This window comes from Marmota marmota, unplaced genomic scaffold (assembly GCF_001458135.2).
Source record: "Marmota marmota marmota unplaced genomic scaffold, marMar, whole genome shotgun sequence".
In the NCBI taxonomy this organism is placed as follows: domain Eukaryota; kingdom Metazoa; phylum Chordata; class Mammalia; order Rodentia; family Sciuridae; genus Marmota; species Marmota marmota.
Window position 1 is genome coordinate 17,183,420 of NW_025999999.1, and position 12,131 is coordinate 17,195,550.

Below are 12,131 nucleotides of genomic sequence, written 5' to 3' on the forward strand. Positions count from 1 at the left end.
TATTCTTTTTAAATCTTCACCATGATGGTTCCATTGTGATATATTTAACAACTCCTCCTTAAAAAGCCATGGGCTACATTTTTGTATTGTATCAACGTGTGCCCTGACTGTTCTTGATTTTACTGGGATGCCTCCTTCCTCTAACAATTTACTTAACACTCTTTCAGTTTGTTTTTTACCAATTTCTGATCCCATATTTCTACTATAATACAACCCAACAAGATAACACCAAACAAAACCGAGACAGAATGAAATAAAAATGGAACCACACAAAATCATTATATCAGCTTTTCTATCCTCCTCAAATGTCCATCCGTCCTTTCTCCCTATCTGTTCCTCAGACGCAAATAGTTTTTCCTCAGATGTGAGCGGTTTTTCTTCCGTCTCACTCATCTCCAGGGACAGGCAACTTAAAACAAAAGTGAAGCAAAACAAAAGAAGAATCTTAAAATGGCTACCCATCCTCTCGCCCTGCCCTCAGGGGCGAGCAGTTTACCTTATCACTTACCCTCAGTCATTCCCCATGCGGCCTACCAAATGCGGCAGTCTGGCTGGGCACAATTCAGGAGCCACTTGTCAAAAGAAATGAACTTTATTTTTAGAACACACACACCAAACCACACAGCTCCTCAGGAAAACCTTCAGAGCCCAACTGCCACCACCGGCTTCCCACAAGCCTCTCCACCTCCCCCACTCCTCCTGCTCTTGAGGCCGATTGGCTGGGTCACGTGGGCGGAGCCAAAAAAAGTCCCCCAATGAGCAGCTCCGTGGTCTGAAAGGGAGGGGAAACAGCCCAATGAGCATCACCGCAGAGGAGCCAATCAGTTGGCAGCTAGAAGTTTGCTGGGGCCGCTGTGAGCCAATCATCAGCTGGCAGCTGGAAGTTTGCTGGCAGCTGGAAGTTTGCTGGGGCCCCTTCGGCTGTGGCTCTCAACAAGAGGGTTCAAATGGAGAGTTGTCCCAGGGGAAGCGCAGAGCTGATCCCAAGGGCTTTGGAGGAGGTTGAGGTCTTCAAGCCTTGACTCTGAGTTACTTTTTAAAATTTTTACCTTAGAAACCCAGATGGAGACAAAAAGCCGTGGTGTTTCATTAAGGTCAACAGTGAGAAGGTGAAGTGGGAGTATTGCGACGTTCCGGCTTGCTCAGCCTCAGGTAAACAGGGCTGTCCCAAGGCCCATAGGGTGGGAGGAGACGGTCCTGGCACCCGGTTCCAGCCAACCCTGTTCCCCCTCCACACCTCTTTGCCAACCCCCCCTTCCACCTACCCACCCTCAGCAACCCTTGGATTCTCCACAAGCTGGACACTCTCCCACCCAGGCCAGGTGTCCAACCTCCAGCCTGTGATTCTGGACTCTGGGTTGGTACACTCAGTGGCTAGGTTTTGATCACTTGCCATGTTCCAGGTGCCAGGCCAGGCCTGGGGTCTATGATAGTGATTAGTTTCTGCTGGCCCCCCGCCTCTGAGGAAGCACGTGGTCTGAATTCCAGCTCCAGGGCTCCTGCCAGCCTCCCCAGGCCCATCAAAAACTGCACCACATCCAGAACATGTGCTCTCCTACCCTGACCAGCAGGGGTTCCTCCTGACCACAGTCACACCTGTGCCTGGCTCTCAGGGTCACCTCTGGTAGAACACTTCATCCCATATCTGCTCTTGGCCATTTCCAACCATTCTTTGAGAACCAACTCAAGTGCACCCTCCTCCAAGAAGTCCTCCGTGATCTCCTGAATGGCGCGCTCTCTCCTTCCCTACGCACCCTCAGGACCATTCATGCAGCATTTACCACTGTCCCTCTGCGTCCCAGTTGTCTGTGCAAACATCTTATCTCCCTATTCTACATCATCTGGACATTGCCCCTCTGCACTGAACAAGGCTCCAAAATACAGTGTGTGTTCATTAGCAAAGAGCTCAGCGATGGGTTTATATATCTGCACACACTTCCGTGTGTGTGTGCGTGTAGATCCCAGGAGCAACTCACTTTGAAATGGGAAGGAAAGCGATGTGTTCGATGCTATTTCTATGGTAGACTTGTGTTATGTGAATCGAGATGCAGAGGCTGAGTCGAGTGATTTGTTTTCTTGCATCCTGCAGACATTGCCAACCTAGAGGGGGGCCCTGCAGAGCCCCCAGCCAAGCTGCCCGGGTTTGCCTCCTGTGGGAGGACCGAGATAGCGGACAGGAAGGTCAAGCGGATCTACGGCGGCTTCAAGAGCACTGCGGGCAAGCACCCGTGGCAGGTGTCCCTGCAGACCACTCTGCCACTGACCACCTCCATGCCCCAAGGCCACTACTGTGGGGGTGCGCTGATCCACCCCTGCTGGGTGCTCACCGCTGCCCACTGCACTGAGTAGGTGTCTCTGGGAGCAAGGACCAGGTGACTTGTTGGCAGGGGGGTCTCCTTTTCCCACTGGAGTGGCAGCTTGGCGGGATTAGGGACAAATGCTTCAGAGGCAAAGAGTGGCTCTTAGGACTAGAGAGAAAACAGCCACCGCGTGGTCGGTGCCGGCCATGGGCGTCGCATGCATCGTACTCTATTTGATCCTCAAAACCATCTATAGGAAGACAAGTCAAGGGAGGCTGGGGATTCCTCTCTGTTTTATTAATTGTGGTGTCCTCAGTGCCTACAGCAGGGTTTGTACACAGAGAGCGCTTGGTGAATACCTGGAGGTGAAGGGTATTTTTTTTTTATTCCTCTTTTCAAAATGGAGTCATGTGGAAAGAAAGTGGGTAGATGGGGAGTGAACTGGCATCTATCTCCTGAGCTGTGCAGTCCTGCCCTGGACAGAGAAAGATAACCCACTCCATTGTCCGATGCCAGTATCAATGAGCCTCCAGGGTCAGGTGTCCTTGGCCAGGTCTCCTGTGTGCTTCCAGAAGGAAGTGACTTCTGGGAGCTCAAGAGCTGCCCCCTCCTCCAAAGGCCCCAAGTTCATGGTCAGGGCTGGTCCCACAAATCCCAGTTTTGGGGGGGACCTTGAGGGCTTCCGGTCTATGCTGTCATTAAATGGTTTATTATGGGATTCTGGGAGGTGCCTCCCAAGAGAGGCCAGACAAGTGACCATTAGTACCTACCAATGAATGTCAGCAGATGTGTTCACAACCCCGATGGCTGTCCTGCAGCCACGCCCAGGGAGAAGGGGAAGTCTCCCGGAAAGATGGATAAAAATGACAACATGGGTTTGGAGTTTGCGTCCATTAATAAAGAAATCCCCTCACGGTGTCACATATTTGGAACCCACAGTAGGGTCCTGTGCGGACGACAGGTGAGGATGCTGAGGCTGTTGGTCGGGAGTCTGCTGAAGGTCACCCAGCACCCCAGAGCAGAGCTGGGGTGTGGCTTCCAGGTCCCATGGCCCGGGACAATCTCCCCATCATCTAATTTTCCCTTCCAGCATAAAAGTCAGACATCTAAAAGTCGTGCTAGGGGACCAGGACCTGAAGACGACAGAGTTCCACGAGCAGACCTTCAGGGTGGAGAAGATGTTCAAGTACAGCCACTATAATGAGAGAGACGAGATTCCCCACAACGACATTGGCAAGTCTCCTCTGTTGCCAATCTCCTGGGGTCTCGTCCTGGGTGGGTTTCTCCACTGATGGAGAGCTGAGGTTTGGTCCTTGATCATTTTGGTCCCCTGTGGGTCCTATAAGGTAGAGAAATTATTTCAGAGCTTTTTAGATCTTAAGAGTATGTGTTTGTGATCTTAATAAATGGGCGACAGGTCTTAAGTTGAGTGGAAGAGATACAAGGGCATTGTGTTGTGGAAAGCACTCAACCTTGAACCCCAGGTCCCCTGCTTACTGGGAGCTGGTCCCCTCCCTGAACCTCAGTTTCCTCTTCTATAAAATGTGGGCACTGTTGTACAACTCTTAACTTCCTACGCTTAGTGACACGATGAACCAGTGGCCGTACCTGGCACCTGGTAGGTGTTCATGAGCAGACACAGCCTGCTTTTTAAAGTGGGTTAGAAGTGGTTTCAAACTCAATTATGATCCTTGATATTATTCTCAGTGTGTGTTGCTACTCCTAGGTGTAAACTTAAAAGGTGAAATGACTGAGGAAGAATTTTTTCAGGCCCAGGGTGTGGGAGGGCTTTGTCATGACCACCTTTCACACCAAGCTGAAGCTGATGCTTCTCAGGCAGAGATGACGTGGCCTGAGCTTCCTCCTCTGTCTCCACCCAGCTCTGCTCAAGTTAAAGCCCGTCGATGGTCATTGTGCTGTGGAATCCAAATACGTGAAGACTGTCTGTTTGCCTGACGATCCTTTTCCCTCTGGGACCGATTGCCACATCTCTGGCTGGGGTGTGACAGAAACGGGTGAGTCTGGCATGCATTCTCCTGAGACTCAGGAGAGCCACATCAACCAGAGAGAAAAGGGCCAGCCTCACGTGTCCTTCTGAACTTGAAACAATTGGTTTAAGGTGCATTATCAAAAAGAAGAATCGACCTTGTCATCCCAGATCTAGCTAAATCTCACCATCAGCAAGGAACCTTCCCTGACTTTCCCTGATCTCTGTGTCCATCCCTGGTCCTGCCCCTAGATGCCTGGCTTCTCTCTCGCCTTGATCCTGAACCTGGATGACCTCTCTCCTTCCCTTGGCAGAGCAGAAAGCACATGGACTGTGGTGTCAGATGGGCTTGTGGTGGATTCTTGTCTTTGTTGCTTGAATAACTCAGTTTTATTTATTTATTTATTTTTATGCTTTAATTTTTATTTATTTCAAAATATTTTAAAAATTTTTTTGGTACATCTTCTTTGGCCCATAGAACATTGGGGTTTTTAAAATTTTTTATACATGACAGTAGAATCTATTTTAACTAATTACAACTCGGTTTTAATCTCCCAATAATCACACTTATCTCCAAGGCCTGGAATCTGCTCATAGCCAGATTAGATCCTCAGATACAAAGAAATTCAAAGGGGGAAGTTCAAGTTGTCCCCCAAACACTCTCTCCCAATCTCATTCTTAACAATGGAAAGCAAGAATCATTTTAAATCGGTTTGTATTCATGAAGAAAGTGAAATGTAATATGCAGATTTGTAGAAGGCTTTTGGGAAAGGAGATTTCTGACCAAATGGACTTAGGGTCAGCCAGAAAACTTTTTGTGTCCATTTTCATTGCAATCCACCTAAGCCTGTCCTCCTCTCCTGTGCTCAATGTGATCGGGTGGGTATAATGATGTCTTAGGGATCTTATGGGGCCTTTCTTTGTCTTGAATAGTCCTCTAAGACTGCATGTTCAAAATCAATGACATGTTTTAGCTGATTTCACTACTTTAGGGGATCTCTGGGAAGCAGGTAATTTAATGCACGGGGATACATCTGTGCCTTCATCCTTGCATCCTGAATACACTACATGCCAGCCCTTCCGTTAGAGATAGGAAATTTAAGAATGGTACCACACCGTCCCTGCTCTCCCAGACCTCGCGGTGCCGTTGGAGAGACGGGAGGGCACCAGCGATGCCCCTTGGCTGCTGTCAGGCAGCTCGGCTCTGCACAGGTGGGGAGGCTGAAGGGAAGGGAGGTCGGGGCCTCTCCACCATCTCCTGGAATCCTCCTTCTCTCCTGAGCCGAGGGCTGATGGCCTTCTCCTTACTCCTGCGGCTTCTGGTGTGGTGGGTGCCCCCAGGTCCCCGAGGTAGTGACTCTTGTCCCTGTCCCCCAGGAGAAGGGTCCCGACAGCTGCTGGATGCCAAGGTCAAGCTGATCTCCAATACTGTGTGCAACTCCCGCCGTCTCTACGACCGCACCATCGACGACAGTATGATCTGTGCAGGGAACCTTCAGAAACCCGGGCAGGACACCTGCCAGGTCAGAGACTCCAGTGGCACTCAGGGGACAGGCCGGCAGGAATCACGCTGGGCACAGAGGCCCCCTAGAGCTCTGTGAGGGGAGCCAGGGTCAGAGGGCCACCTGCCACAAAGTGGAGGCCCAGGCAGGGGACCTGTCTCCCCTGGTGCATCTGAATCTACATCCAGCCAGACGAGTGGGCGTAATGGCCACAGCAGGCCTGCAGGGTCTAATGTAACTCTCACAGCCTTCTGGTGCAGGGGTGTCATCCTCACCACCTCACGGCTGCTTAAAGAAGTTACCTTGGCCGAGAGACAGAGAGAGAGAGAGAGAGAGAGAGAGAGAGAGAGAGAGACAGAGAGACAGAGGTGGGGGTAATTGATTTAGTCCTGAAAAGTAAGCGATTCCAGGGCCACAATTAACCTAGGGCCTGATGACATTCTTCCTGCTCCAGACTTTTGGGAGTCCCAAGCTGCTAGGTCTGTGGGGACAGCTGGAGAGGAAAGGGTGCTGAAGAGACCTCAGGTTCCCAAGTCAAAGCCCCCTCCCGGCAGCCCCTCTCCCTGCAAGTCCCATATCACACATGACGTCCTCCCCAGATTCCCAGGAACACCTCAATTTAGGGTTCTCTGTCCATAGTCCTTAGAAGCCACCCCACTGTCCTGGAAAACCCAGCATGGCCACATTCAAATCCTGTCTCTTAGAGCATCCCTACAAAGGAACCCAGCAATGACTTGCCAGCCTCGAGCCCACTGGGGACGGGAAACTGAGGTTTCTTTCTCCAAAGTTTGTGGCTCTCCTGCTACCCTGTGCCTTTACCAGGAAGCCATGATTTCCACCTGCTCAGGGCTGGGGCAAAGGCAGGTGGGTGCAATATTCACTGAGCCTTTGGAAGGTGAGTAAGAAAGGCAGTTGCTCAGTTCTCTAGACAATGCGAGGGCTTTGGAAACCAAAGTCATGGGTTTCAAACCTGGTTTAGTCTCATGTCATGTGACCCTTATCAGTCACCAAAGTAATTCTCCAATCTCAGATGCCTGAAGGGACTAATGTGTCCCTCAGATGGTAAGGTGGCAGCTCCGGTTAAGAGAGAGCAGTCACTGCTTAAACCCTGTTAGTGGCAGAGCCTAAGCAGGAGTGACTGGGAGGAGCCCGCGTCCCACCCCCCACCCCTGTCTCCTCCCCACCCTCCCCCTCACCACTTCCTCCAGGCCCATTCTAAGTACTTTACAAAGAATCCTCACAAGAGCCCTTGGGAGGGGTGTCTGTTGCCATCCACAGATTAGAATTGAGAAACTGAGGCCCCGTTTATCAAATGGTTCGGAACCCAGAGGACCCAACCCCACAGCCCAGGTTGAACCGTGGGCTAGGCCATGCTGCCTCGGAGTCCCTGCCCTCCCCCAGTTGTAGGTCTGTCCAAACAGGGCTCATCCCCTTGGTCACTGCCAGAGGAAGTAGAAAGCCTCTGAGAACTGGCAGTGATCACATCCAGAGGACCAGGAGCAGGAGGTGGGAGAGAGGTGGGGGCGTCTCTGATGTCTTCTGGCCCAGGAGACTGAACTCCGCCTGCTCTCCCCCTCAGGGTGACTCTGGAGGCCCTCTGACCTGTGAGAAGGATGGCACCTACTACGTCTACGGGATCGTGAGCTGGGGACTAGAATGTGGGAAGAAACCAGGCGTCTACACCCAAGTCACCAAGTTCCTGAATTGGATCAAAACCACCATCCACAGTGAGACAGGCTTCTAAGATGCTGTCCTCAGGACCCCAGAACCCCTCTGCACCAAGAGGCCCTCCTGGGCAGTCAAGGACATTGCTGGAGCCTCCAGGAGGCCACAGCCAGAGTGTCCAGGCTCTAAGCAGAGATAACTGCTATCCAGGCTGGACCTGGTGGGACCAGTACCATCTCACGAGGCTCCCAGGAATGATGGCATCAACGTCAAACAACTGTGCCCTCTAGAAAATCAGCATTCACAGAGTCTGCCTTCACCGGGGACATCTGCAAATGCGAGACTGCAGGATGCCCAGCGCCAGGGGCAGTCACCTGGACTCTCCTCATTCCAAACACTGAGGCACTCAACACAACCAGCCACCCTCCTGGGGCGGGGGGCGGGGGGGGGGGCGGAGACGACCAAAAAAATACAACCTCCTCCGTTTGGTTTCAGAATTGTTATTTTAATAAAGGCAGCTCTGGGGATGGGCTGGTGTGCTGTGTTTCACAGCTTGCCCAAACCGAAGCCATCTTGAGCACGGATGTGTCTGGCAAGCAGACTTCCTCTGTGGCGTCTCTCTCGAGAATGGGGGGTGGGCTGCCTGCTCACATCCACAGAGCCTTTTTCCTTTTGACGTGCAGAATCTCAGTGGCATCTGGGTTCACCTCCCCGCTTGGGTGACCTCCAGCCTCCACCACCTCCGGCTCCCCCTGCAGAAACCAAACATACTTCCCTCAGTTGAAAGGAAGCCCCTGCCCTGCTCCCACAAGACGTACCAAGATGCCCCCGGAGCCTTGAACATGCTCACCCTCCCCTCCCCCACCCTGCCCAAGAAAAGTGATCCTCAAGGCAAGGACGAGAAAGCAGCAGAGCCCATCTCTCATTTAGCCGTGGAATCTTTCTTCTGAACAAAGTAGGGTTCAAAACGCAGACTGTTGTAGCCAGAGAGTCCCTGACCCTTCCCGCGCCTGTAACGAGCAAGCAGTCAACGCAGCCCGGGCTGCCCTGGCCCGGGATTGATGTCGCCCTGGTAGGTTTGCCTCTGCAGAACTAATGGCTGCGACTTCAGAGAAAACCCTGCAGGAAGTTTAACCCACATGTCATCCGCCCGGTCATCTCAGACCCAGGAAATTAGGCGCCTCGCTCGAGCTGTGTTTCACACTTCTTTAGCGCCAGCTGACCTTTGGCCAAAAATAAACTTTGAAAAGAAACAATGAGTTTGTCTTTCCCATGGTCTTGCAAGACGGGGGGCAGGGTTTACTGGCTACTCACATAAGCCCCCAGGAGACCCAGGCCCCTCATGTTGGCCAGTTCTGCAGCCCGCCGAGCCATTTCCACTTTGTAGGAGCCAGGAGGGGTCCAGCCGACACCCCTAGTCAAGTTCAAGTCTGATTTGTACTTGACCTTGGGGGAAGGAGGAAGCAGGAGGAACAAGTCAGCAGGGTTTGGGGTTCTTGGACCACCTGGCAGATAGGATTTTTTTTTAAAAGGAAGCCAGAAGAAGCCAAATACATAGTTGTCAGCAAAGCCAGGATGAGAGGAGCGGAGTCGTGTTAAGCAGGGGCTCCCTGCATGGGGACCTTGAGTTGGCCAGCTGCAGCTTCCCTCATCTGCCCACTCAAGCAATGAGGGTGAGGAGGATCTGGGGCCTGCTCTAACTCACTAACTTAACTTTCCTCCTCTGAACTTTAGTTTCTTCCCAGGGAAAGTGCAAGAGTTGGGTAGGGTGACTACTAGGACCCACTGGAGGTAGTAGAGTGATTGACCAAGAGCTTGGGCTGTCACATCCCAGGTCTGCCACTTAATTGCTGTGTGATCTTGAGTAGGTTATTTAACCTCTCTGAATCTGGAGTTCCTGATCTATAAAATGAAGCAGTCCTGGGGTTGAGGACAACGGGACACAATGCTGGAAAAGCATTTGGCACAGAGCCTGGCCCCCAGGAGAGATCTGAGAAATGGCAATTACTGTTCTAGTCCTCCTGGTACTAAAGTGTCTCAGAAGCTGTCTCAGCCTGGCTCGCCCCAGAAGGGAACATGGGACCTGTGAAGGTACTCACGTCACTCTGCAGCTGGTGGGCCTTCTGCGCGTGCTTCAGGCCCAGCTGCTCGGGGTCGCACGTGGGCTGGGGCAGGGGCTGCCGGTAATGCACGTCGCTGGCCAACTGCTGGCTCCTCTTGGCCTGGAGGAAGCCAGGCTGGTCTGTGCGGCTGTGGAACTGGGACCGACTCTTGGCAAAGTCCTTCTTGTACTCATTGTCACTCTGGAGCCTGCCGACGTTCAGGAAATGCTTCATCCTCGGGTCATCGTTGATGCTGCGGTAGCCAATCTGCAGGCCCCGGTCCCGCAGGAAGGCCTCTCTATACCGGAACTGCAAGTCAGAAGAGCAGAGGGTCACGAGCCTACCTCCCCTCCAGGGCCAGACTCCAGGGAGCCCACAGGATTCTCAGCAGGAAGCACCACAGTGGCTAGAAACAGGCTTTGGATTCAAGTAGACCTACCTCTGTGGCCCTGGATCATTGGCTGGGCCTCTCTCAGCCTCAGTTTCCCTATCTGATAAAATGGAAGGATGACTCTCCACCCCATGGGATGCGGAGAGGATTCAATGAGACGGGGGTGGGGCTTCAAGTCCAGCACCAATTCAAGCCCACCGATGGTGGCTCTTGATACTATTGCTGTTGTAATCAACACTCCAACAGGACAAGAAGCATGCCCATTCTTCCTTTGATCCCTAGTACCAGACCTAGTCAGGTACTTCTCAAATCATTTATGGTGAGGAACCTGTTTCATTTTGTGTTGTTAAATTTCTACTCCGTCAAAGACCCATGTGCGGTTGGACCACGTGCTCTTGATAATACCCAGATTGGCCGTTACCCTGTTGAGTGAGAAGAGTCCACCAATCAACCACAAGCTTTGCTGTCTCATTGTCTGTTGCTAAGAACGTTTCTGATCACCAGCTCTTGATTTATGTACTTATCTCACGGTGGACTGGCAAGCAGCTGGCTGTGGGGTGAGCCTGTGCCTCCTGTCTAGTTACTGAAGCTCTCCTCTTCACTAATTATGGCAGCTGGGTTTTGAACATCTGCCATGAGCCAGACACTGTAAGCCATTTCATTTCCATCCCTACATCAGTCCTAGAAGACAAGTACTAAATCTCCATTTCGTAGACGTAGAAGTTTGAGTTCAGAGAATATCAGCAACTTGCTGAAGAAAACAGCCAAATCCTAAGTGGCTGAGCCAGGATTTGAACTCAAGCCAATGTAGGGCACAGGCCCAAAGGCTTTCTCCTCTCCACATGCACTTCGGCTGAAAGAGGTCCCTTCCCTGCACACCAACCAATCACATGTTCTCTGACCTCCAGATGCTCATCCGTCCACTCTTAGGACTGCCACTCTTAAGAGAGGGAGTAGGAAGGCAACCCTCCCCACCCCAAATTTCTGGCTAAGATCCTAGAAATCAGGCCCTGATTTTTCATTCCTTTGAAATCCACGTTCAGGTTTGATGTGGAGAGAGGGGCACTCGTGATAGTCCTGGTGCCTGTCCTGTGCTTTTCAGCAGAGCAGGGGAAACCAAGCAACCCTCTCAACAATGCAGAGCGCGCAGGGTCTTACGTCGCTGGCGATCTCCCTGGATGCCCGGGCAGTCTGGAACGGGATGGCGTCCAGCCTGAAGTCATAGCCGCCAGCGCGAGTCTGCTCCCAGGAGTTTCTGTAGACTTTCTAGATGGGGAAAGGAAAAGCGTGGGTAAGCAGGGGCGACTCCACTGTCGCCGTGTAATGATTCTCAGCAAGAGGAGTTCCCAAAAATGGTTCCCATGGCCCCCTTGCATCCTGGGGACTCCCCAGCTCTGGGATCACTGGGGCTGGCCATGAAGGCCTTCAGCTCTAAGCCCCCAACCCGACCACTGGATCTTGCTCTTGTGGGCCTGGGTCTCAGACACCCCTTCCCCTTCCTTCCCGTCTCTGCCTTCACTCTCTGGGTCCAGGGTCTGCAGTTCTACGGGCCGGAGCTCAAAGTTCAAGAACCCAGTTTCCTCCCACGTGCTGACAGCGCTGTTCCTGGGGTCTTGACACCTGCGGGTTTGTTAGCTCCAGTGACTCCTGGGGTGAGGGCTCGGCCTGGTTTTGATGCCACATCCCACACCTCTCCTGAGCACCCCAGGGGCCTGCTCCAAGGGAGGAGCCTTCACCTGGATTCAGTGTATTGTCAAGAACCTGAGTTCGTGACCCATGTGTTTCATGTCCCTTCTTTCATTTTTTCCCTTTTCAGGTTGTCCCCGGGCCCCCTCCAGGAGTCTGGAATCACAGCCTCGGTCCTCGGGTAGACCCACACCACCAATGGAGGTGTCAAAATCTCCAGCGCCTTCATGTAGCGATTTTTTTTTTTTCAAGGTAAGGGAATGACTCCATGAAAGGCATCCTCGGGAGGTCCCAGCGGAGGGCTCGCTTTTATTCAGCCACAGAGAAGGGAGACAGCAGGAAAGCCGCACATCACCAACAGAGGACAAAGTGATGGCCCCAGACCTCATCATGACTCGCTTGTTTCATCAGCCACAGCGGGGCAGGGCCCTTAAAGAATCTTACTCTTGTCACCCGGAAATAGAGGTCAAGGCTGGTCCTCTGTTCCACGGGGGGGGG

The 12,131-nt window shown here is 52.4% G+C and overlaps 2 protein-coding genes across 7 annotated transcripts in view; one reads left to right on the plus strand and one right to left on the minus strand.

Annotated features, from left to right (window-relative positions):
- Habp2 (hyaluronan binding protein 2) overlaps positions 1-8,710 on the plus strand; it is a 33,798-nt gene extending 25,088 nt beyond the window's left edge. For both annotated transcript variants that reach the window (XM_015494814.2, XM_015494815.2), the window contains 6 exons: positions 1,055-1,152; positions 2,090-2,345; positions 3,391-3,533; positions 4,181-4,315; positions 5,665-5,810; positions 7,369-8,710. In XM_015494814.2, the coding sequence (XP_015350300.1) occupies positions 1,055-1,152; positions 2,090-2,345; positions 3,391-3,533; positions 4,181-4,315; positions 5,665-5,810; positions 7,369-7,533 (943 nt within the window). In that variant the 3' untranslated portion in view covers positions 7,534-8,710. The remainder of the gene's footprint in view (positions 1-1,054; positions 1,153-2,089; positions 2,346-3,390; positions 3,534-4,180; positions 4,316-5,664; positions 5,811-7,368) is intronic.
- The window catches only part of LOC107149901 (nebulin related anchoring protein), a 70,235-nt gene continuing 66,042 nt past the window's right edge, over positions 7,939-12,131 (minus strand). For all 5 annotated transcript variants that reach the window (XM_015494812.2, XM_048807363.1, XM_015494813.2 and 2 more), the window contains 4 exons: positions 11,106-11,213; positions 9,554-9,865; positions 8,769-8,900; positions 7,939-8,206 (listed from right to left, as the gene is read on the minus strand). In XM_015494812.2, the coding sequence (XP_015350298.2) occupies positions 8,102-8,206; positions 8,769-8,900; positions 9,554-9,865; positions 11,106-11,213 (657 nt within the window). In that variant the 3' untranslated portion in view covers positions 7,939-8,101. The remainder of the gene's footprint in view (positions 8,207-8,768; positions 8,901-9,553; positions 9,866-11,105; positions 11,214-12,131) is intronic.